The sequence below is a fragment of the Gorilla gorilla genome, chromosome 16, assembly GCF_029281585.2.
Source record: "Gorilla gorilla gorilla isolate KB3781 chromosome 16, NHGRI_mGorGor1-v2.1_pri, whole genome shotgun sequence".
Lineage (NCBI taxonomy): Eukaryota > Metazoa > Chordata > Mammalia > Primates > Hominidae > Gorilla > Gorilla gorilla.
The window spans coordinates 78,041,550-78,068,431 of NC_073240.2; the positions used below are offsets into that span (position 1 = coordinate 78,041,550).

The 26,882-nt window shown below is 39.5% G+C and overlaps 1 protein-coding gene across 48 annotated transcripts in view; it reads right to left on the reverse strand.

Moving 5' to 3' along the window:
- Nucleotides 1–26,882, reverse strand: part of PEAK1 (pseudopodium enriched atypical kinase 1) — a 310,954-nt gene that overhangs the window by 35,680 nt on the left and 248,392 nt on the right. For 46 of the 48 annotated variants that reach the window (XM_019011089.4, XM_063699071.1, XM_063699070.1 and 43 more), the window contains one exon: nt 14,690–14,883. In XM_019011089.4, coding sequence (XP_018866634.1) covers nt 14,690–14,883 — 194 coding nt within the window. Of the gene's footprint in view, nt 1–14,689; nt 14,884–23,817; nt 23,866–26,882 lie in introns of those variants that run through there. The other 2 variants (XM_063699090.1, XM_063699089.1) reach the window with 1 other exon arrangement.

The window sequence follows — 26,882 nt, forward strand, 5'->3', positions numbered from 1 at the left end:
TGTCTCATTTGTGAACCCAAGACCAAGCAAAGAATCTGGGCTGAGAGCAGAATGGAATAAATAAGAAAACTAGAACATGAACCTATTCTTACCTATTCCAGTGTGGGCCCTATAAGAAGCTTTATGGGCAACCATGTTCTACCCATTTCTCCAAATTAGAAGAAACAAAAATAATCACGGACATGAGAGAAATGGAGAATTCCAAAAGTACCTTTTTTTCTTTTATAACCTCAGAACTGACAAGGGAAAGAAGGTCTATCATCATCAGCAGCTCTTTAATGCTTATCAGAGGAGGTGAAGAATGGCTGATCGTGTGACTTTCTGCCAGCTAGAGAATGAAGTTCAAACTCCTCAGCAAGTTGGTCAAGGCTCTCTGTCTTATCTACCACTATTTCTCATCAACCCTTCCTATGAATCACTCATTTCCTGTTAATATGTTCCATATTTTTATTTTTACATTTTTGCCTTAGCAAGGGTGTCTGTCCTTGGCCTAGCTCAAATGGCACTTACCAAATGAAGCCTTCCCTACTCTCTACTCCTCCACCTCAAACTGGAAGCCATAGCTTCTTCCTCTGTGTTCTCTTAGCACTTTTTGCTTTACTAGAGCATTTTCAGCCTTTTATAAAGTGTGTGTTTTTACATCCCCTCAGAACCTGATGTGATGTAAGGCGCACAGCAGGTATGCAGTAAGTGGCTGCCGGACTGAGAGACAGAGTCAACAGAGTTGGTCATCAATTCAAAATGGAAATGGACAGCCAAGGTAGCAAGGAAATAAAGATAAGTAATGTGGCTTCTCTTCCCAAATAGCAGGATACGATCTCCTGGGAGCTAAGGAGATTTCCACATGAGAATCAGAAACTTATGCGTTCCAAATGAAACCACAAACATTCCACAGCCCATGCAAGTAGGTCAAGCCATTCTCCTAAGTCTAAAACTGGTTTGCACTTTTAGTTTTTTTCCTCCAAGAAAGACAAGTTCTCCTAACTGAATTCCAATCATTTGGGTCAATGTTTTAAAAGCTTGGTATCTTAGCTGTTTTTATTTTAAACTTTTAATCTTGTACATTCCTGTCAAGCCCCTGGGACCAGACACCAAGCTCAGCTTTCAGCAGGCCTAATATAACATCACATACTCTACATTTTTGTGGCATACCAGTGTTCTAAACAGAAAAAAATAGATTGTGTTCTAAATCTTGCCTTGCTATATGCTAAAAACATTCTTTTGGACAAATATGTTTGACTAAACCACACTCAAAACTTACTTTTCTCTTTTTCTGAGCTTCCATAATCTACCTCTTTACTTTCTCCCCACTTAAAAATGTCTTCAGGCCGGGCGCGGTGGCTCATGCCTGTAATCCCAGCACTTCGGGAGGCCGAGGTGGGTGGATCGCCTGAGCTCAGAAGTTCGAGACCACCCTGGGCAACATGGTGAAACCCCATCTCTACTAAAATACAAAAAATCAGCTGGGGGTGGTGGCATGTGCCTGTAGTCCCAGATATTCGGGAGGCTGAGGCATGAGAATCGCTTGAACCTGGGAAGTGGAGGTTGCAGTGAGCCACCATCATGCCACTGCACTGCAGCTTGGGCTACAGAGTGAGATTCCATCTCAAAAAAAAAAAAAAATGTCTTCAGACTGACGGGCCCTATATCATGTTCTGGAAAGCAAACAAATGTTTGCTTATGACCTGGTAGGTAATCATTACAGTCTTAGGGTGCTAGGGATAAAGAACACTAACAATGACCCACTTGTGCAGGAGTAGCATGACTTCCTGGTTGATCTCTCTGCCTCCTGTCATCTCATAGGTAGCTCACAGAATCTTTTAAAAAATCCTGATTGTGCCTCTATTCAAAATTCTTCAGTGGCTCTCCATTTGCTACAAGTAAAAGATATGCCTTTTGTGACCCTCTTCCAGACTCCTCCAGGCAAAGGCTTTCATTAAACCTTTAAATATCTGCATCACAGCAACTATCATGGTCCTAAAAGTCCAGCCCCATGTCTATCTCTCCCAAAGATCAGAAGTCCTTGAAAAATACATTAGTATTCCCAGCACTTAGCCTGGCACCAGGGAGATAGTTGGTGTTCAACAAATGTTTGCTGAATAAAAGCATTAAAACCCAAATAAATAGAACTTATCTTCCTATTTAAACTATAATTTCAATCTTCGTCCCTAATTTTCTCCCCAGGGCTCAAAACAAGTAATACAGATAAGAAAGAGAAGGCAGAACAAAATAAGAGACCATCGCCTCCACTAGCGCATAGCAGGGAATATGAAGAGTTTATAAACCACACACCATCACTGTGCAACAGCCTTGTCAAATGAATAGGGTCTCTCATTGGCTGAACCTAGCGCTCAGTGTATCATCCCCCTCCAGCAGGCATCAGCAGCTTAGGAAGAAGGGGCCTAATCTACCTGGGCATTATTACTGTGCTGAGGCCTACCATAGTCAAATATAAGCAACAACTGGCAAATCACAGGGGATATCAACTTCATGCCAAACAATAAAACAAACCTGATTTCCAAAGAAAACTTTGGGTTTAGCCTCAAATAAACAGATATAAAGACCACTTTAAAGAATGTCAGTCGTATAGCAGCTGGCTGACTTAATTTTTGTAAGTCCTCATTAGTGGAAACCTCTCCAAAAACAGAGATTATTTATTTGGGGGTAATTTATCTACGTAATTTAAATACTGCACTCTCTCAACTAATTCTAGTATATGGAAAACTATTTTTAAATGGGAATGCAGCTAACTTCCGGACAGAGTGTATGATTTCTTTTTAAATAGAAATAATTACAATTTTAGGAAGTACAACTGCTCAAACAAATGTTCAAAGCTCTCAACCTGTTTTTTATTTTTTAAGCATCTAAATGATCTAAAACTGTGCAATTCTTTAGCCATTGGTTCAAATCATTAGCTATGCAGTGTGTGGAATAATGTCTGCTCAATAATTATTTGTTGAGTAAATGAGTGAATGATAATGTAATCCTCAGAATAATTTTTTTTAAAAAGCTGGCATTTATAACGACATTATTCTATAATTACAACATCAAGGCCAGCAAGGTAATGACATTCTTTTAAGTATATCCACCCCGTAAAATTTAACACTAACAATCAATATTAATGCCAAAGGAAGTTCTGGAGACAGAAGACTTATGTGTTTTCTTTCAGTGTTTGAAGGATAAAGCCTAAAGGAGATGCTCAAAGTAAGTAAAATGAGAAAATGTGCACAGTTTCTTGTGTTGATCTATAGAAAGGAAACAGAGGCATGGTTTACATAACTCCTTAATTAGGAAACCTATGGACGAAGCCTCATATTAGAAAAAGAAAAGCCAGCTGATTAATGGAGCACATAGACTTGAAATTTTCCTAGATGAACTTTCCTGAGCAGAGCCAGATTTTCCTAATCTGGTAATCTTCTAAAGTCAAATCCAAAAGTCATTTTTAGCTCGTTCACTCAAACACATTCTTAGTACCTACTGTGTGTTTTAGATAATGCTCTAGGATGTTGGGATGCAGAAAGAGGAACAAGCCAAAAATCGGTTGAATAAAGGGAGATATTATAGATCTTTCTAAAAAGGAATGTAGAAGATATGAGTACTTGGTTACAAAGTGATTGAAGGAGAGCTATCTCATTACATGCTCCTGATTTTAGCAGTCTGATAAAGCAGTCAGATATGCCACATTAAAAAAACAGTGATCTCTGTCTATTTTGAGATAAACACAGAAACACAGGGAAAATGTTCAAGGTCTGATTCAAACAAATTTTATTACTTCTTTAGGGAATCATTTTGGGGGACAGACACCCTATAAAATTCAGCTTGGGGTCAGTTAAGGTGTTACAGATCAGAGTTCATTAAGTGATCTTATATGATCACCACCCAGAGTAAAATCATCATTCTGTGAGGGTCAACCTTCTTAAGTTGTCAAGTTGCATAAAGACCAATGTGATTTTTGTGCAACATAGAAGACAATATAAATCCCCCAAATAACACATTCTTTAAAGCAGAGCTGTTCAATAGAACTTTGTGTAACAATGGAAATGTTCTATATCTTCACTGTCTAATGCAGTAGCTACTATCTACATGCGGCTACTAGGCATTTGAAATGTTGTTAGTGAGACTGAGGAAGTGAATTTTTATTTTTATAAATTTATATTTAAGAAGCCATATATGCCTAGTGGTGACTGTATTGAATAATAATTCAGTTATGAACAAAATAAAGTTTGCATTATTTACATTAAGGACAAGAAGAATGACATCTGAATTAATCCTGGAGGTAGATGCCTAAAGTAAAAAAGAAAAATATATGGGTTGCATAAATCAGGAGCTCTTTGTGGGAATGGTTCAATCACAACTCCTATTGCACCACAATGGAAGTAATAAGATGGCTGAGAGGGTAGAGGACTCACGGGAGATTCTGAAGGAGGGTAATCAAGGCCTATTCCAGTTGAGTTTTTTTTTTAAATGGAGTTTTTTAAAACTATATAAGAAATGTGAGAATTACACAACAAATTGTCCATGTCCCTTTGTTTTGTTATAATTGGCAGATCTTAAGGAACTGGATCTGCACAGCTGTCGCTATTTGTCACCTCTCCTCTGTTCCCTGTTAGCTACCTTGGGGATCCTGTAGTCTGTTTTTCATTTCACATCTTTGGTCATGAGTTGTGCAGGAAGCCCACAATATTTTAGATTTACATTTTGTTGTTCTGCTTATTTAAGCCATTTAATAAGCATTTTAAATCCTTTCCACTTTACATTTTCTGGCTACCATATCTAACATATTTAAAGGAGAAGGAAGCCAGGTATGGTGGCTCACCCTTGTAATCCCAGTGCTTTGGGAGGCCAAGGTTGGAGGACTGCTTGAGGCCAGGAGTTTGAGACCAGCCTGGGCAACATAGGGAGACTCTATCTCTACAAAAAAAAAAAATTAAAAAATCAGCTGATCATGTGGTGCACGCCTGTAGACCCAGCTACTCGGGAGGCTGGGAAGGGAGGACTGCTTAAGCCCAGGAGTTTGAGGCTGCAGTGAGCTATGATAGCGCCACTGCACTCCAGCATGGGCGATAGAGCAAGACCCTGTCTTTAAGAAAATTTAAAATTTAAAGTATTTTTTTAAAAGGAAAAAAAAGAGTATATTTTTGGGGAGAAATAAAGGAATTCACAACTAGTAAGGACGTCTATGTACCAAGTACTTCTCTGCCACTAGCTCTATAAAGCAGATGTCACTATTCCTTCATTTTGGATGAGGAAATTGAAGCTCAGGGATGTTAAATAGCCAGCCCACAATCATGCAGGTGGGCAATGACACACCTGTTATAGAAACCTAAATCCCATGGATCCGTCAAATCTATCTTTTTTCCTGCTATAGTACACTGCTTCCTAAACCTGCTTCACAATGTAATTTTCAGAAACAAATTCCACAGTAAAAATGATGGTAAGCCTTGAATTTTTCCCCCTTAGTTTCTTCCACATCTGTCAATCCATTCACTGCCTTATTAAAGAAACAAAGAAAAGAAAAAAGAGAAAGTGGTCTTTATGGACTGGTTCTGGACTATTTAAAAGGATCTAAAGCCATTGCGTTAGGAAGTTTTGCTGTCTTTTAGTTTTTAAACACACCATTTTTAAAAGTTATCAAGTCTTTAAATCATAAAACATTACTGAAAGGAGTAGTTTAAAACTGCATGCAAATGACTTGTTGAACGTATTAAAAAAGGAAATTTCCAAAATGCCATCTAAAATACTTGTTTCATTAGGAAAAATAACAAAACAAAACCCCCTTAGCTTAGAACTATTGGAGTCAACTTTATTACCTTTCCAAAGAAGCAACCTTGTATCATAATGTATTATACCCTATAGAGTCAAGTATATAGACACTTGAGCACTTAAGGAAAACTGGACAATATCTTATCGGCATCACTTTTTTTTTTTTTTTTAAGACAGTGTCTCCCTTTGTCACCCAGGCTGCAAAGCAGTGGTGCAATCTCAGTTCACTGTGTCCTTGACCTCCTGGGCTCAAGGATAATCTTAACTCAGCCTCCCAAGTAGCTGGGACCATAGGTACGTGCCTCCACACTCGGCTAATTTTTGTTATTTTTTGTAGAGATGGGGTTTTGCCATGTTGCCTAGGCTAATCTTGAATTCCTGAGCTCAAGTGATCTGCCCACCTTGGCTTCCCAAAGTGCTGGGATTACAGGCGTGAGCCACCGTGCCTGGCAGCATCACATACTTTTAAAAGGAAGGCAACAGGTAGAGAGAAAGCTATCTTTCTGATAGGGCATCTATAATCATTTTAAGTTTTTGAATGCAAAGTGATGATGATTTTTTTTAAGTCTTAAATTTTATGTCTGAAAGTACATGACTTCTTTTTTTTAAAAAAAGGAAAACAGTAGGAGCCCTTCAGCATTTTACAAGAATTTAGTGATTAAGGACATTAAAGTCTAGTGGCTAAGATCGACTGGATTCCAGCTGGTTAAACTCCTATTGGTTCTGTGACTTTAGGCAAAGCACTCTGCCTCACTTTCTTTATCTGAAAAATGGGGATAATAACTCTTAGGATGGTTGTGAGGATTAAATGAGCTAATATATGTTAGGCACTTAGAATATTCACAGAGGCAATGCTTTATTTTTTTTCTACCAGTCTTCATAACTGAGAATACAATGAAATAAAATAATTTTTTATTTATTTATTTATTTTATTTTATTTTTATTACACTTTAAGTTTTAGGGTACATGTGCACAAAGTGCAGGTTTGTTACATATGTATACATGTGCCATGTTGGTGTGCTGCACCCATTAACTTGTCATTTAACATTAGGTATATCTCCTAATGCTATCCCTCCCCCCTCCCCCCATGCCACAACATTCCCCGGAGTGTGATGTTCCCCTTCCTGTGTCCATGTGTTCTCACTGGTCAATTCCCACCTATGAGTGAGAACATGTGGTGTTTGGTATTTTGTCCTTGCGATAGTTTGCTGAGAATGATAGTTTCCAGTTTCATCCATGTCCCTACAAAGGACATGAACTCATCATTTTTTATGGCTGCATAGTATTCTGTGGTGTATATGTGCCACATTTTCTTAATCCAATCTATCGTTGTTGGACATTTGGGTTGGTTCCAAGTCTTTGCTATTGTGAATAATGCCGCAATAAACATACGTGTGCATGTGTCTTTATAGCAGCATGATTTATAATCCTTTGGGTATATACCCAGTAATGGGATGGCTGGGTCAAATGGTATTTCTAGTTCTAGATGCCTGAGGAATCACCACACTGACTTCCACAATGGTTGAACTAGTTTACAGTCCCACCAACAGTGTAAAAGTGTTCCTATTTCTCCACATCCTCTCCAGCACCTGTTGTTTCCTGACTTTTTAATGATCACCATTCTAACTGGTGTGAGATGGTATCTCATTGTGGTTTTGATTTGCATTTCTCTGATGGCCAGTGATGATGAGCATTTTTTCCTGTGTCTTTTGGCTGCATAAATGTCTTCTTTTGAGAAGTGTCTGTTCATATCCTTTGCCCACTTTTTGATGGGGTTGTTTGTTTTTTTCTTGTAAATTTGTTTGAGTTCATTGTAGATTCTGGATATTAGCCCTTTGTCAGACGAATAGATTGCAAAAATTTTCTCCCATTTTGTAGGTTGCCTGTTCACTCTGATGGTAGTTTCTTTTGCTGTGCAGAAGCTCTTTAGTTTAATTAGATCCCATTTGTCAATTTTGGCTTTTGTTGCCATTGCTTTTGGTGTTTTAGACATGAAGTCCTTACCCATGCCTATGTCCTGAATGGTATTGCCTAGGTTTTCTTCTAGGGTTTTTATGGTTTTAGGTCTAACATGTAAGTCTTTAATCCATCTTGAATTAATTTTTGTATAAGGTGTAAGGAAGGGATCCAGTTTCAGCTTTCTACATATGGCTAGCCAGTTTTCCCAGCACCATTTATTAAATAGGGAATCCTTTCACCATTGCTTGTTTTTGTCAGGTTTGTCAAAGATGAGATGGTTGTAGATATGTGGCGTTATTTCTGAGGGCTCTGTTCTGTTCCATTGATCTATATCTCTGTTTTGGTACCAGTACCGTGCTGTTTTGGTTACTGTAGCCTTGTAGTAACCAAAAACCTTTGTTCTTTTGGCTTAGGATTGACTTGGCAATGCGGGCTCTTTTTTGGTTTCATATGAACTTCAAAGTAGTTTTTTCCAATTCTGTGAAGAAAGTCATTGGTAGCATGATGGGGATGGCATTGAACCTATAAATTACCTTGGGCAGTATGGCCATTTTCACGATATTGATTCTTCCCACCCATGAACATGTAATGTTCTTCCATTTGTTTGTATCCTCTTTTATTTCATTGAGCAGTGGTTTGTAGTTCTCCTTGAAGAGGTCCTTCACATCCCTTGTAAGTTGGATTCCTAGGTATTTTATTCTCTTTGAAGCAATTGTGAATGGGAGTTCACTCATGATTTGGCTCTCTGTTTGTCTGTTATTGGTGTATAAGAATGCTTGTGATTTTTGCACATTGATTTTGTATCCTGAGACTTTGCTGAAGTTGCCTATCAGCTTAAGGAGATTTTGCGCTGAGACGATGGGGTTTTCTAGATATACAATCATGTCATCTGCAAACAGGGACAATTTGACTTCCTCTTTTCCTAATTGAATACCCTTTATTTCCTTCTCCTGCCTGATTGCCCTGGCCAGAACTTCCAACACTATGTTGAATAGGAGCGGTGAGAGAGGGCATCCCTGTCTTGTGCCAGTTTTCAAAGGGAATGCTTCCAGTTTTTGCTCATTCAGTATGATATTGGCTGTGGGTTTGTCATAGATAGCTCTTATTATTTTGAGATTTGTCCCATCAATACCTCATTTATTGAGAGTTTTTAGCATGAAGGGTTGTTGAATTTTGTCAAAGGCCTTTTCTGTATCTATTGAGATAATCATGTGGTTTTTGTCTTTGGTTCTGTTTATATGCTGGATTACATTTATTGATTTGCGAATGTTGAACCAGCCTTGCATCCCAGGGATGAAGCCCACTTGATCATGGTGGATAAGCTTTTGGATGTGCTGCTGGATTCGGTTTGCCAGTATTTTATTGAGGATTTTTGTATAAATGTTAATCAAGGATATTGGTCTAAAATTATCTTTTTTGGTTGTGTCTCTGCCAGGCTTTGGTATCAGGATGATGCTGGCCTCATAAATTGAGTTAGGGAGGATTCCCTCTTTTTCTATTGATTGGAATAGTTTCAGAAGGAATGGTACCAGCTCCTCCTTGTACCTCTGGTAGAATGTGGCTGTGAATCCATCTGGTCCTGGCCTTTTTTTGGTTGGTAAGCTATTAATTATTGCCTCAATTTCAGAGCCTGTTATTGGTCTATTCAGAGATTCAGCTTCTTCCTGGTTTAGTCTTGGATGGGTGTATGTGTCGAGGAATTTATCCATTTCTTCTAGGTTTTCCAGTTTATTTGTGTAGAGGTGTCTGTAGTATTCTCTGATGGTAGTTTGTATTTCTGTGGGATCGGTGGTGATATCCCCTTTATCATTTTTTATTGCGTCTCTCTGAATCTTCTCTCTTTTCTTCATTAGTCTTGCTAGCGGTCTATCAATTTTGTTGATCTTTTCAAAAAACCAGTTCCTGGATTCATTGATTTTTTGAAGGGTTTTTTGTGTCTCTATTTCCTTCACTTCTGCTCTGATTTTAGTTATTTCTTGCCTTCTGCTAGCTTTTGAATGTGTTTGCTCTTGCTTTTCTAGTTCTCTTAATTGTGATGTTAGGGTGTCAATTTTAGATCTTTCCTGCCTTCTCTTGTGGGCATTTAGTGCTATAAATTTCCCTCTACGCACTGCTTTGAATGTGTCCCAGAGATTCTGGTATGTTGTGTCTTTGTTCTCATTGGTTTCAAAGAACATCTTTATTTCTGCCGTCATTTCATTATGTACCCAGTAGTCATTCAGGAGCAGGTTGTTCCGTTTCCATGTAGTTGAGCGGTTTTGAGTGAGTTTCTTAATCCTGAGTTCTAGTTTGATTGCACCGTGGCCTGAGAGACAGTTTGTTATAATTTCTGTTCTTTTACATTTGCTGAGGAGTGCTTTACTTCCAACTATGTGGTCAGTTTTGGAATAGGTGTGGTGTGGTGCTGAAAAAAATGTATATTCTGTTGATTTGGGGTGGAGAGTTCTGTAGATGTCTATTAGGTCCACTTGGTGCAGAGCTGAGTTCAATTCCTGGGTATCCTTGTTAACTTTCTGTCTCATTGATCTGTCTAATGTTGACAGTGGGGTGTTAAAGTCTCCCATTATTATTGTGTGGGAGTCTAAGTCTCTTTGTAGGTCACTAAGGACTTGCTTTATGAATCTGGGTGCTCCTGTATTGGGTGCATATGTATTTAGGATAGTTAGCTCTTCTTGTTCAATTGATCCCTTTACCATTATGTAATGGCCTTCTTTGTCTCTTTTAATCTTTGTTGGTTTAAAGTCTGTTTCATCAGAGACTAGGATTGCAACCCCTGCCTTTTTTTGTTTTCCATTTGCTTGGTAGATCTTCCTCCATCCCTTTATTTTGAGCCTATGTGTGTCTCTGCATGTGAGATGGGTTTCCTGAATACAGCACACTGACGGGTCTTGACTCTTTATCCAATTTGCCAGTCTGTGTCTTTTAATTGGAGCATTTAGCCCATTTATATTTAAAGTTAATATTGTTATGTGTGAATTTGATCCTGTCATTATGATGTTAGCTGGTTATTTTGCTCGTTAGTTAATGCAGTTTCTTCCTAGCCTTGATGGTCTTTACATTTTGGCATGTTTTTGCAGTGGCTGGAACCGGTTGTTCCTTTCCATGTTTAGTGCTTCCTTCAGGAGCTTTTTCAGGGCAGGCCTGGTGGTGACAAAATCTCTCAGCATTTGCTTGTCTGTAAAGTATTTTATTTCTCCTTCACTTATGAAGCTTAGTTTGGCTGGATATGAAATTCTGGGTTGAAAATTCTTTTCTTTAAGAATGTTGAATGTTGGCCCCCACTCTCTTCTGGCTTGTAGAGTTTCTGCCAAGAGATCAGCTGTTAGTCTGATGGGCTTCCCTTTGTGGGTAACCCGACCTTTCTCTCTGGCTGCCCTTAACATTTTTTCCTTCATTTCAACTTTGGTGAATCTGACAATTATGTGTCTTGGAGTTGCTCTTCTCGAGGAGTATCTGTGGCGTTCTCTGTATTTCCTGAATCTGAGTGTTGGCCTGCCTTGCTAGACTGGGGAACTTCTCCTGGATAATATCCTGCAGAGTGTTTTCCAGCTTGGTTCCATTCTCCCTGTCACTTTCAGGTAAACCAATCAGACGTAGATCTGGTCTTTTCACATAGTCCCATATTTCTTGGAGGCTTTGTTCGTTTCTTTTTATTCTTTTTTTCTCTAAACTTCCCTTCTCGCCTCATTTCATTCATTTCGTCTTCCATCACTGATACCCTTTCTTCCAGTTGATCGCATCGGCTCCTGAGGCGTCTGCATTCTTCACGTAGTTCTTGAGCCTTAGCTTTCAGCTCCATCAGCTCCTTTAAGGACTTCTCTGCATTGGTTATTCTAGTTATCCATTCGTCTAATTTTTTTTCAAAGTTTCTAACTTCTTTGCCATTGGTTAGAATTTCCTCCTGTAGCTCAGAGTAGTTTGATCGTCTGAAGCCTTCTTCTCTCAACTCGTCAAAGTCATTCTCCATCCAGCTTTGTTCTGTTGCTGGTGAGGCACTGTGTTCCTTTGGAGGAGGAGAGTGCTCTGCTTTTTAGAGTTTCCAGTTTTTCTGCTCTGTTTTTTCCCCATCTTTGTGGTTTTATCTACTTTTGGTCTTTGATGATGGTGACGTATAGATGGGTTTTTGGTGTGGATGTCCTTTCTGTTTGTTGGTTTTCCTTCTAACAGACAGGACCCTCAGCTGCAGGTCTGTTGGAGTTTGCTAGAGGTCCACTCCAGACCCTTTTTGCCTGGGTGTCAGCAGCGGTGGCTGCAGAACAGCGGTGGCTGTAGAACAGTGGATTTTGGTGACCTGCAAATGCTGCTGCCTGATCATTCCTCTGGAAGTTTTGTCTCAGAGGAGTACCCGGCTGTGTGAGGTGTCAGTCTGCCCCTACTGGAGGATGCCTCCCAGTTAGGCTGCTCCGGGGTCAGGGACCCACTTGAGGAGGCAGTCTGCCCGTTCTCAGATCTCCAGCTGCGTGCTGGGAGAACCACTACTCTCCTCAAAGCTGTCAGACAGGGACATTTAAGTCTGCAGAGGTTACTGCTGTCCTTTTGTTTGTCTGTGCCCTGCCCCCAGAGGTGGAGCCTACAGAGGCAGGCAGGCCTCCTTGAGCTGTGGTGGGCTCCACCCAGTTCGAGCTTCCGGGCTGCTTTGTTTACCTAATCAAGCCTGGGCAACGGCAGGCACCCCTCCCCCAGCCTCGCTGCTGCCTTGCAGTTTGATCTCAGACTGCTGTGCTAGCAATCAGTGAGACTCCGTGAGCATAGGACCCTCTGAGCCATGTGTGGGATATAATCTCCTGGTGTGCCGTTTTTTAAGCCCGTTGGAAAAGCACAGTATTAGGGTGGGAGTGACCCAGTTTTCCAGGTGTCGTCTGTCACCCCTTTCTTTGACTAGGAAAGGGAACTCCCTGACCCCTTGCGCTTCCCGAGTGAGGTAGTGCCTCGCCCTGCTTCGGCTCGTGCACGGTGTGCCGCACCCACTGTCCTGCACCCACTGTCTGGCACTCCCTAGTGAGATGAACCTGGTACCTCAGATGGAAATGCAGAAATCACCCGTCTTCTGCGTTGCTCATGCTGGGAGCTGTAGACTGGAGCTGTTCCTATTCGGCCATCTTGGCTCCCAAAATAAAATAATTTTAACTAATGTCAGCTAATAAAAATTTATAGAGATGCCATCAAATATGGTACAATTAGTAAAAATTAAATATTTTACTGAGGCTATCATGAAAGAAATTTTGGTTTAATAAGAATGTCTAGAAGATATTATAATTTCTGATATATTATGCTGTCTGAGGGTATACAGTAAGTAAACAGTACATTTTCATTTTATAATATGCCTCACAAAATATCAAATAATGGGAAAAGTCCAATAAGCTGTTTGATGATAAAATCTGTTCCAACTTGAAAACAGTATCCAAGATAGCAGTTTAGGTAAGCTATAGTATGTTTCCCCTACTCCCAAATCACAGAAAGCTTCTGGAACTTAGAATGGAAGTCTTCTTCTTACAAAATGTATTTTCAACTGCATATGGGTTGTTATGATTGAGTTTCCCAAAAAGAGATATTAAAGTATTATCTCCCACAGTGTTACCATAATCTTCTGGCCTTCTTAGGGACTCCTTTATTTCCAAGTACACTAGCTAGTGTTAGAATTATTTTTCCTTACAATAACCTGACAAAGGAAAAGGACAAAGAAGAAAGGAGATGAGAAATGAGGTAAAAAAAACTTCAATGATAGATGCCACTGGTTTCCAAACAGTCTAAGGATTGGTCAGTGGTTCATATGAATCTTGCCTGTGCTCTGCATGTAGTAGTCCAGGCTACTCACCTCTCTCCTGACTTCATGGAAGAAGAGCACTGAGAAATCCTTATTCTGCCTCAGGCTTTGCTTTTCAGAAGGAAGCAAAGTGTGTGGCACTCAAGGGAGACAGGTAAGAAGTCACTGAGCATTCAAGGAAGACGAGTGAAGATGATCAGAGAATTGCAGAATCTTTGCATTGGCAGGCACCTCTGAAGTAATTTAGCTCAACCCTCTTTGCAGTGCAGCATCCTCCTCACAATATCTCTGAGAGATGGTCCATCAGCCTCTGCCTATATACCTCCAATGACAGGGATCTTTACTTTTTTGAGTCTGCTTGATCCAAGCCAGAAATCTGGGATACATTATAGATTCTTTACATTATCCAATCTTGTGTATTTTTCGTCTTAAATATCTCTCAAATCTGTCTACTGTCCCCCCTCCCACTATCTTAGTGGAGGCCTCCCTTTCTCATGCCTTTGTGTGATCCTGCAATAGTATCTAACTACCAAATTTCCTGCTACCAAATAATCCACATACACATGGCAGCCTGCAGGATGGATGTTTTAAAAAACAAATCTAATTGTGTTATTCCTCTGCTTAAAAACCTTTGATGGCTCACTAACATAAACAGCAAAAAGTCTAAGGTTTTAGCCTGAAATGCATGACACTGGCTAACTCTCCACTTCACATTTCAGCAACACTAAATGTTTGTGGTGCCTACATGCATCTCCATGATTTTGCTCATATTGTTGTCTCTGATTGGAATATTCTTTCTCCCCTTTGTCAGCTAGTTAAATCAGTTCAGGAATTATCTCCAGAAAGGTATCTTTTGACACCCTCCTCTGTGTAATATTAAAAATATACCATGTGTATATCTCTATCACTGTATTTATATTACACTGAAATAATTAACAAGTTCACCTCTTTCCCCCCAGGTGAGTCCCTCAAAGCAGTGTTAATAACCCTTAGCACTTGGCACAGGGCTCATGGGTGCAGGTGTTTAATACATGCCTAGTAAACATCAGAACGTTTTTCTGATGTGACTTAAAATTTGTAACTCCAATGGTCCAACTTCTGCTTCATGGAGCAATAAAAACCATCTCTCCAAGAAAACAGAACATTTGGCTAGTACAGAAAAAGGCAAAGTTTAAATACTACTTATTGGACATTTGCACTTACCTAAGTTGCTGTATGTTGCACTACAAGGGTTCGGGTCCATAGGATCTGAAATGTCTTCTTTTCCATCTTCCCTTTCCAGTTCAGGTAGGGACAATGCTGTTGTGACTGAAGTGCAGCCCCTGCCATCTTGCTTCCCAACAACAGTTCTTGGATCCCGAGGAGAAAAATCCTCTGTTACTTCATGGGTCATGTGACTGAAACAAATCAGACCACTTGTCACACTGGTATTGAAAGGTTCTACTAAAATTTAGATTTGTGGAAGGCATATACTTCCCATAAATGTAAATAACTGGTCCTATAGTCACAGTAATGGGTCATAAGCCCCAATACACTTGTCTGAACACAAGGCAGTACTTCATTTAGGCAGATACTTCTATTTACCTTGATTCACACATATCGAGAACCCAATTTGATAGAGCAGGTATGGTAGCCTGCAAGGGAACTTGAGAATAACAGTCAAAGAGTGAAACATTTTATTTAGGTGGGAGGTGGTGATGTTGGTGGTAGAAGGAGCTGAATGTTTAACTGGCTAAAGACAAATATACTCAAGTATTTAGTAAAGTATTTACTATACTTACTAATTATAGTATTCTAATATTATGGTAAATATCAAGTACTTTACTACATAGTTTTAATTTATATATAGAATTTAGTACACACTTTAGTGTGTACTAAATCAGGATCAGGAATAAAGTTGAGATTAAACTATCTGCATAAGGAAGTTAAGCCATTGTTTTAGTAGGTACACTGAGGCCAGGAAGGTCTTGTTGCCAAGAGAATAGAAGCATCAACCTTTGCCTGTCTGCATGCAGCAGGGAAGGCAAATGGAAAAGAAAGTTCGTAGTCTAGTTAATCTCATTTATTAAAATGAATCTGAAGCATCCTCCTGGCTGCATACCAGTATATGACCAATCTTGTTTTACCATTGCCTGCTCATATGCTTATAGCTACTTCTTCCCATCTTCCCCATTCCCCAATCTGCCTGAACTGTGCCAATTCTGTTGCCGGTAGAGAAAACTGGCCTAGTTAGAAAATCTCAATGGACTGGTCAATTAAATTAATTCAAAATCATGCATCTTTAAAGTTTGCTGGGCCCACTGAAAAGTATTCCTAGATTATCACACATTCATTAGCTATTTTTCCTGGTTTCTTTATGAAAAAAGAAAGAAGGAAGGAAAGGAAACTTATATATGATTACAGGTTATTTGTGGATTTTCAATTGGCAGTGAGTCATGGTGACATTTACCAGTTTCTTTAAAGAGGTACTTTGTTTGATCGTGTGCCATCAGAACATATATCGCCTGTGGATTTAAGGGAGTAGATCTAAAGGCAAAGGAGTACCCTCTTATCAATTTTTCATTATGGAAATTATGCATGTGCCTGGACAGAAAAATAAGCCTTGATGTCTGCTGGATATACAACTTCAAAAATATCCTTTCAAAGTTGGCAGAGCCAGAGGTCTCTCTATACTGGGAATAAGCAATGAGCTGGAAGTTCCATTAGGGGATCTGGCTCTTGAGGACAGTGGTGAGGTTGGAAGGAATCACTTTTCTAGCAGTCAAGAGAGTAGTATATATAAAGGAGGCCTCACACAGTAAACCATACTGCCTCTTCTCGATGGGCTGCCCTCGGTCATCAACCCAAAAGAGGGGCTCCACACAAAGCTGGTTTCTCATAATATGGAGCACCATAAAATCAAGGTAACATGGGGGATCTATCTCCACGCATTAGCGAAGACAAAACAAAGTGACACTTCCAAGACACTCAGGCACCACTTCGTGTCAAGAGTGTATATTACTGAGTAGTTATCAACATGCTTCAAGAAAGGGAAAATGTTTTCTGGCAAAAGTTAATAGAAACCATTTCTAGTTTCAAAGCAATAAATATAAAGTCCCTTAAAAATATCAGCCCCCTGGCCAGGTTCAGTGGCTCGCACCTGTAATCCCAGCACTTTGGGAGGCTGAGGCGGGCGGATCACGAGGTCAAGAGATGGAGACCATCCTGGCCAACGTGGTGAAGCCCTGTCTCTACTAAAAACACAAAAATTAGCTGGGCATGGTGGTGCACGCCTGTAGTTCCAGCTACTGGGGAGGCTGAGGCAGGAGAATCTCTTGAACCTGGGAGGTAGAGGTTGCAGTGAGCCGAGATCGTGCCACTGCACTCCAGCCTAGCAACAGAGTGAGACTCTGTCTCAAAACAAAATCAGCCCCCACACTTGAAAGAAAAAAAAATGTTAAAGCTCCAGACATTTCTTGCTCTAAAGTCAGCTTTAGAGGTTTCCTGAATAGCTGTTTCTTGGCTCCTAATCTCTTCAGACTTACTCCTGCCTTCTTTCTTTCTCCATCTCCTGGTTATTACTAAAAGAAAGTGTTCCTTCCCATTTGTCAAAAAGGGTTGGTGAAGGGTTCAGAAGCCACGATTCCATCCTCACTTGCCTGTTTTCATCCTAGGCAATGGGCTATTCACAACAAAGCTCAGTTATAGTGAAAACCACAGAAAAAGCTGCTGCTATTAACCTATGAGGAACTCCCTGGGCCCGCTGCACATGTGTACATATAACACAGCTCTGTACTCTGAAGGGCTTCACAAAATAAAACATGAATACTTAAAAGCAAGAAATATTAGAAAACTCACCCGCTGTGCTCACTAACACAATTCCCCATTAAAGGAAAATTTCACAGGGCCTTCTCGAGTCTGTTAATCATGCTCTGAAACTCAGATAAACCATAGATTCCACTGAGTTCTGGAGAGCTACAAGTTAGGCAAATCATGAGAAAAGGCTTGATTCTGTTCCTTAATATCACTCACTGCACCTTGACCCTTACCTTACTGGTTTGGTCTGGGAAATGTGCCAAATTACCTTTGGGGAACCAAGCAAAGTGAAAGCTAGTTTTATTAACCCTTTGCAAACTAAGGCAGCACAGCCTATATTCCAGATAAAGACTGGTTTTTATGAGCACATTTTAAATAAGTGCACTGGTATATTAAATCATCAATTAAAGTAATTGTCAACTCTAAAGAACTACGCAAATAGAGTTGATAAAGTAAAATCACATGGATTTGCAAATGGATGCTAAAACGTTTAATCTGCATTTACAGTGACAGCAGTCTCTAAAAGGAGTAAGAATTTTAAAAATGCATCAGTGATATGTCATGTCTTAATGCTTAAAGGAAGAATAGCTCTTTGTATGATTAAAATGATAAAAGAGGCCAGGCGCGGTGGCTCATGCCTGTAATCCCAGCACTTTGGGAGGCCGAGTGGATCACGAGGTCAGGAGTTCAACACCAGCCTGGCCAAGATGGTGAAACCCCGTCTCTACTAAAAATACAAAAATTAGCCGGGTGTGGTGGCAGGTGCCTATAATCCCAGCTACTCGGAAGGCTGAGGCAGGACAATTGCTTGAACTCAGGGGGCAGAGGTTGCAGTGAGCAGAGATCACGCCACTGCACTCCAGCCTGGGTGACAGAGTAAGACTCTGTCTCAAAAAAAAAAAAAAAAAATAAAAAAATAAAAGAGAGACAGGGGAAAAGGGAGAGGTTCTCAGAGTTCAAGGTTAGATATAACAACATACTATGACTAAAAAATAAAAAAAATTGAGAAAAGTATCAGAGAAGGTTGATTCAGTCACTAAATATAAACAACATAAACAGACAAATCATTCAGGAAGAAAGAAAAAAGGAAAATCTCTGATTAATTTATCATTAGGCACATTAATTTAGTAAGGGAATTTAAGGCTGGGTGCAGTGGCTCAAGCCTGTAATACCAGCACTTTGGGAGGCCAATGCAGGTGGATCACCTGAGGTCAGGGGTTCGAGATCAGCCTGGCTAACATGGTGAAACCCTGTCTCTACTAAAAATACAAAAATTAGGTGGGCGTGGTGGCGGGCGCCTGTAGTCCCAGGTATCGGGGAGGCTGAGGCAGAAGAATCGCTTGAACCTGGGAGGCAGAGGTTGCAGTGAGCCAAGATTGTGCCACTAACACTCCAGCCTGGTGACAGAGAAAGACTCCATCTCAAAAAAAAAAAAAAAAAAAAAGGATTTACCATTGATTTGTTCCATATTTGGACATAAAATCAGAAAACTCAAATACTAAAGTGATACTTTACAAATATCAGCTTTATCTCCTAACAAAATGTTTTACCACCAACATTTCATTAGGAGATGTTTAATGTGATGGAGAAAACAATAAAATGGGAATTCAAACCTGGGTACTGTTTCTCTATTGCTTTGATTTTCTGAACAAACTTGATGGCATCAAGAAAGAGTTAGTGGAAAAAATAAAAATTTCCATTTCATCCATGAGACAGCTGGTAAAAAAATTATTTAGAATGAAAATTGCAAGAAATCTGTGAGAATTTCTTATATACTATATGTTAGCACATCTTAAAATGGCAAATAATGACCAGTGTATCTAATTTTTTTTCAGCCTAAGTACAATTTGATATTGATTACTATAAAACAAAATTGTTAAGTGACAAATGGCCCACTAAGAGGAAGTTATGGTTTTTACATTTCTGCTATTTTAATTCATGTTGAAACACTCCTACTTCCGTAATAACTATGGTGTTGATATCTAGGTCCTTGATCTTCAGGTTGGGTCAAACTCTGACTTGGCCTACTTTTTGTCCTGAACCTTCAGCATTGCTTCTGCTTTCACAGACAGACAACACAGAAGACAACATATGTGTGACTATACTTTAAATTCTTCAACCAACTTTCCATTAATGACCAGTTTTTAATTGAGATTTGGTATGTCTGACCTAATACTTAAAAAACCATGTCATAATCTCCACAAAGACAAATCATTTTCTGAACATGCAGAATGAATATAAGGTGTTCAAAGGAAATAGTTACATTGTTACAGATTTGTCTGTTATATAAACAAATCCCTTGGAAGGTTATATCTCATCAGTCTGCCATATTCATACATAATTCAAAGCTGCAGAAGCAATCTCCTATGGGAAGCTCACTTGGTTTACCCAGGTGGTAGAGATTAATCATTACACCATCTAATGAAATAACCCTTTTTTTGTTTCTCTGGGATATTCGTTCAAGACAGATTTTTGTAAAAATTCTGTTAAATGTCTGAATGTACTTTTTAAAAAGGCAAATCAAATTCCACATTAGAACAGGTTAAAGGCCTTTAAATATCCAAGTATTTCCACAATTTCAGTTCAATCCTATCTTCAAATTCAACCACCTTCGCTCAGCTTCAGATGGGACAATAAGTGAAATCTGACTTCTAGAGACTACCTGCCTCTTGGGGCAAATGTTATTCTGAATTCCATTTGTTAGCTCTGTTCAGCAGGTACACATGTCTCTAGTTGCCCACGACAGCCAATAAGCAAATGTGTGACTTTTAAAACCTCCTTTTACCCCGAAAAATCAGACTAAAGCACATTAGAAACAAAACGTCATGGTTTTGTTACTGGTTTCCAGAGCTGCGTATTTCTGGGGTTGCTAGGGATAACGGAACTCTGCAGATGTGGGATCTACATTAACACATGAAAAGGAGAGTTCAAAGTTATCAAATCTCACACCTTTGTAATCTACTGAAAGGGAGAAAAAACAAAACAAAACAAAACACTCCCATTTCTTTTTGTCTCTCACCTTTAGGACCTCCTACGAATGTGACATTTCTTAATCTTTAGTTTCCAGGTCATCAACTTGATTCCACACTTTCCAATCACTGACATTCTCAGATAGAGAAGTGTGTGTCTATTGATCACTATCTAGTGTCTCCAATTTTCTGCTAAGCCTTCTGTAGTCTTTAACTGAAAACGTTAAACTTCTTATCCTGAACTGAGATTAACCTTTATCTGATATCTGATGAGTTCCGCTAATATTTCTAACATAGTCTGGTCAAACAAAGGTAGCTCTTACTGGTGTGAATGAAGTAGCTAGGTCTCGAGATGGGGAAGACTGGCAGCAATGTGCAAGGTCTTGAATGAACTCTAATTTTCTGAAATTGTACAGACCCACTTTTTTTAAAAAACAGACTCAAATAGCAAATTAAAAGTGTCTTTAAGGCACCAGATTACAAGACAACAAAGCATATAAAAACATAGCCCTCTGTAAATCACTGTCACTTTCACAATACTAAGAAAAATTACAGTTTTAAAATCCTATGAAATACAAAGTCAGAATGGCATCTGTGCAAATTAACAGAAAAGATCAATTGATTTTGGAAAACAGCAATAAAATACGGTTGCCATTCTCAATAAGAATAACATTCTCAATAACAGAAGTAGCTCCTCAGCATCATAATTTTGGCCTTGATTCACTCTAAAGAATGGGGTGAGATACTGATATGCATTTCCTGAAAAGGCAAGGTATTAGAAGAAAACACCCATAGCCTTCTCCAAGGGGACTAACCCAGGAAGGATGTTGAACAGGCTTTCTTTTTTTTTTTTTTTGAGACGGAGTCTTGCTCTTGTCGCTCAGGGTGGAGTGCAATGGCGTAATTTCTGCTCACTGCAACCTCTGCTTCCCAGGTTCAAGAGATTTTCCTACCTCAGTCTCCCGAGTAGCTGGGATGACAGGTGCCCACCATGCCTGGCTAATTTTTGTATTTTTAGTAGAGACGGGGTTTCACTGTGTTGGTCAGGCTGGTCTTGATATCCTGACCTCAGATGATCCACCCACCTTGGCCTCCCAAAGTGTTGGGATTACAGGTGTGAGCCACTACGCCTGGCCTTTTTTTTTTTTTTTTTTGAGACAGCGCTCTGTGGCCCAGGCCAGAGTGCAGTGGCACGAACTCAGCTCACTGCAACCTCTGCCTCCCGGGTTCAAGCGATTCTTCTGCCTCAGCCTCCCAAGTAGCTGGGACTACAGGTGCCTGCCACCATGCCCGGCTAATTATTTTGTATTTTTAGTAGAGACGGGGTTTCGCCATGTTGGCCAGGCTGATCTCAAACTCCTGACCTCAGGTAATCCGCCTGCCTCAGCCACCCAAAGTACTTGGATTACAGGAGTGAGCCATTGCGCCCGACCCTTGGAACAGCCTTTCTGGGGCCCCGGACTTTTTTTCCCAAATGCCCAGAAGCAATGGAGAAGCAAGTCAGTGCACCTTTTTTCACTTTCCTCTTATCTCCCTCTGCTCTTTGAGTCAGAGTAGGGAGATGCTGAGAAATGATTACATACACTTAACTCCAAAAACACTGCAGGCTGACCGAGGAAATGGATGTAGGGCAGGAATGGAACCTATAGGTACTCAGAACACACAGCTACTCAGCACTGCACAAGCTGTGCATTTTTCCACTTAATTCATGAAAACTCTTCAGGAGGTAGATACAATAATTCTCATTTTACAGATGAGGAAACTGAGATTGAAAGAAGTTAAATCAATTGCCTAAAATTACATGGGTAGTAAGGTGGTGGTAGAGTTGGGGTCTGAATAGATACCATGCAACTCTAACGTAAATGTTCCTTCCACCACACTGTTAAGATAAGGCAAGCTTGCCATACTGCAGAAACCCAGCAATAAATACTTGATTGTGAAGATGAAGAAATAAAACTGCTTTTACTTTTAGTTAGAAGAAAAAAACAGCTATTATTGAAAGGTAGGGTATTAATGATTACAGATGTATTTTACTTTTGAAAATCCTAAATAAACAAACCAAAAAAGTTAATAATTTACATTTCCAAAAAAATTTTCCTTAAATTGAAGCTGCTCTAGCTATAGAATGACTGTGTTTCTAGATATTTGGCTTCCTAATAATAATCACTACCACCACTATCCCTACATTTACCGAATGCTAGGCACTGTGCTTAAATATCTTCAAACAATAACACTGAGTAAGGCTTATTATTCCCATAACAGCAAATAACAATAGTGGCCAAAATTTACATAGTGCTTATTATGTGCCTGTTTTAAGCCATGCTTATCAAAAGTGGGGCTATTGACATTTTGGGCCAGGTGATTCTTTGTTGTGGAGGGCTACCAACATGGCAGGATTATAACAGCGCTTCTTGCCTCTACCTGCTAAAGGCTGGATGTTGGAATTATCCCCTGCCTCCCAGTTGTGACAACCAAAAAAGTCTCCAGACATTGTCAAATGTGCCCCGGGGGGGAATCCCATCCCCCTTTAAGTCTCACAACAACTTACTAGGCAGGCTATTTTCTGTGTTTTATAAATGAAGAAATTATAGCCCAGAGAGATTAAGTTACTTGCTTCAGGTAACACAGCTAGTAACTGGTGGAGCTGAGATTCAAACCCTGTAGCTTAGCTCTAAGTGTTTGTCCTTTAAGCAGTTACATTATTTGCTTCTCAGTTTCTAGATGAGAAAACTGGTAAGCAGAGCTCAAGTAACTTATCCAAGATGACACTAATGTGACAAAAGCAGGATTCAAACCCAGGTCTCGGTGACTTCAAAGTCTACGTTCTAAAATATTATGCCAATGGCTACCAAACTTTCATGTACCTAAGAATTACCTGGGGAGCTTGTTAAAATTGCAGGTTCTCTGCTCCCATCTCTAGGGATTGATTTAATAGCTTTGGGGCATTGCCCAGGAATCGCATTTATATACTCCAGGTGATGCAGTTGGTCCCAGGAACACATTCTGAGAAACTATTTTTCACTGCCTTCCTCCTCCAGAAAGAACACAAGAATAAGTATACAAGCAGCAAGGCGTGAAAAGTGAGTAGAAAAATTTTCTTCAGAAGTGATATAAGCAGGAAAGGGCAAATAAAATAATTTGAATAGTCACAGATGAGAAATTCATAATGAACTATGAAAAAGCAGGGAGGGGGTAATAATTTGGAACCATTCCTAACCTTCTGAGGTTTATTCTTAGTCAGTTTACTTCTCTGGGATTATATTACCTCCCAAAAGGAAAAGAAACAAAGCTGTCTGAAGACTACCCCATTCTGGTACATACAAACATAACCATACTGTATCATTCCATGATTACGATAAAGTAAGATATTTATCAGTTTTCTCTAAAACATGATTATTTAAAAATTTACCAGTAAGGACTTCATGAACTCATCTTAACTTCAGGAAAAATGTGTCAGCAAATGTAGATGTGATTTTTATAAGTGCTGATAGTCCAGAAGTTTCTTTACAGCAAAATAACATGTGATCAGGAGAGAGAGCAGCTATTTTCAGCTTCTGTTTTCAATTATTTTCTCTTTATGAGAAGTAGAAGTTTGATCTTGGGGCCAGTTTCGTCCTAAGCATGAAAAGACAACTTTGATAGGATTCTCTTAGTAAAAAGGAGAGGTAATGCAAAATTTTTTTCTTTTTCATTATACTTTAAGTTCTAGGGTACACATGCACAACGTGCAGATTTGTTACATATGTACACATGTGCCATGTCGGTTTGCTGCATCAATTAACTCGTCATTTACATTAGGTATTTCTCCTAATGCTATCCCTCCCCCATGACCCCACCCCACGACAGGCCCCGGTGTGTGAGGTTCCCTGCCCTGTCTCCAAGTGTTCTCATTGTTCAATTCCCACTTATGAGTGAGAACATGCGGTGTTTGGTTTTCTGTCCTTGTGACAGTTTGCTCAGAATGATGGTTTCCAGCTTCATCCATGTCTCTACAAAGGACATGAACTCAAGGGAGAGGTAATGCAAATTAAGATATAACTGGAGCATAAGCATTAAAACAATTGAAGCTTCTAACTGAATTTTCCAGAGAGAAGGACATGACATTTTACCAGTCTAAGAAGTGCTGGGATTTTCATTTTCCATACCATATGTACATGCACATATGCATGTGTGCACACATACATACACACACACACACACACACACACACATTAATAGGCCTATATTGGTTACTATAGAGAGTACCAAACCTTTCCAGTATTTGGCTGGAACGGCTGTATGTCACTAGCATGCCTGACAACCACAGACAAATCTGATATTATGGCTTACCAGGGGTAAGCGAACTTCTGTAAAAGGCCACATGGTAAGTATTTTAGGCTTTGTGGGCCGTATGGTCTCCACTGCAATTACTCAACCCTGTTGTAGCTTGAAAACAGCCATAGACAACATGTAAAAGATGAGTGTGGCTATTTTCCAGTATAACTTATTTTACAGAAACAGGTAACAAGTTGGATCTGGCCCATCGGCCATAGTTTGCCAACTCCTGGTCTACACCCTTGAACTCTGGAGTGGATTAGGGGGCTCTCAGGATTGACTCCTGGATTACTGAGGAATACAGTTTAGCTATGTAAGGTCTTTGAGAAGATCCAAAAGGACTTGGAAGGGTAAAGGAAGGTTGATACAGATGAATAGCATTCCTAAGTGTGCAAAGAAAGGTATTTCAAATTCAGTCTGCCTGTCCAAACCAGAAGTTGGGGTTTGGACAGAATCCCAGCTGTGCTAGACATAGTTGGATTCCTGAGATGATTCTGGAAGTCCTAAAGAAACGACTTACATCGTATCCCAGATGTACATGCTGGGGGTCTTTGCTAATTAGCAGCATGAAATTCAGGGGTGGTAGATTTAGAAAGGTTAGCTAAAGGCCATTCAGGCAGCAAATGATACCCTTAACTTTAGCTGGAGTGTTACTTTTATTTTCCTAATGTCTACATTAGATTTTTCTCATTAGAAAAAAACTGTTTGAATTAAATTTTAGTTCATATTTTAGAGATGGTGAGAAGGAGGCCTTGCTATGTTGCCCAGGCTGAACTTGAACTCCTGGGCTCAAGTGATCCTCCTGCCTTGGCCTCCAAGTAGCTGGAACTACAGATGCACACTACTATGCCTGGTTGAACTGAAAATTTAAGCACAGATTGGCAATAGGTCTTGTCAACCAAGTATGAAAACAATTATTTACATAAGAGTGAGACTAAGTGTCTAAACTGGGCAATTTGTGTTGGGAGGTATTCTTACATTGAGGAACATAATTTGGACACAGAATTTATGCCTGAAAACTAAATTAACATGCAAGTAACTACGGCCCATTGGCCATAGTTTTAATCAATAACCAAGTGTTATTGATTAAATAACACTAAGATAACCATGATTTTAGTCACTAACCAAGTGTTTACCACCACAGCTTATTGAAAGAACCACTAAAAATGGTATTTGTCAAGAAGAAGGAAACTGAACCCAGAAGGTAGGAGTAAAATGAAGAGGGTACTTGGCTGTTCTAAAGCGATTAGGTTACCAGGGGCAAGAGATTAGGCAGAGAGCTCAATCAGGAAATACATTAGTAAACAGGTCAGAGATGATGGTAGTTTGGACCAAGGTAGTAGAAGCAGAGGTTAGAGAGAAGTAGATAACTTGGAATATATTTTGGAGGTTGAATCATCCAACATTTTGGATGTTGGGGGTGAAGGAAACAGAAGAATCAAAGATGACCCCTAATTTTCTGGCTTGAGCAACTGAATGAATGGAGGGCCATTTACCAAGAAGGGAAGAGTTGTGATGGGACAGAATTGTAGGGAAAAATTAAGAGTTCTGTTTTGGATATGTTTCATTTGAAGTGGAGATATCAAGTGGAAAATTGCACATGATTCTTGGGGGAAGAGATCAGGGATGAAGATAATAGGGTCATCCGAATATTTATAGTTTTAAAATTTTTGATACCCGATGATGTTTAGCCAGGGGTTAGCTACTAGGGTTTAAAGAACCCCTTTTTCGTATATGACTATAATGGAAAAAAAAAGTTGCTTCAAGATAATGGGGGGAAGTGAATAGAGGCAGAGATAGAACAAGATTGGTTATAAATTGATAACTGTTGAAGTGTGGTTTTGTGGTAAATGGTGGTTTACTATACTAGTCTATCTACTTTTGTACATGTTTAAAATTTTCAATCATAAAAAGTTTAAAATAAAATGAAAAAAAAAAGAGAGGATCAATTTTAAGATAGTCCCAATTAAAAGGTAATCCAGTAGAACTGATTGCAAAGTCAATATTATAAACAAGGCACTTAGAAGAAAAGGAAGCCAGAATAACTAGAGGTTCATGAATAAGAGGATAAGATTAAGCCCAAAATGTTAGGATTAAAAGGTAGGCAGATGCCACATATGTAGGGCCTTCTTCAGTGTGGGGAGTGTGGGGATATAACTAGATTTACATTTAAGAAAGAGTAGGCGGCTGTTCTCAGAATAGGTATCGGGGGCAAGATATTAAGCAAGGATGATATTAAATTCTGGTTCCTTAGGCATAGTTTTGTAATGAGGTCAACTCCTATTGCTAGATATTATGCTGACGTTTTACAGATATTA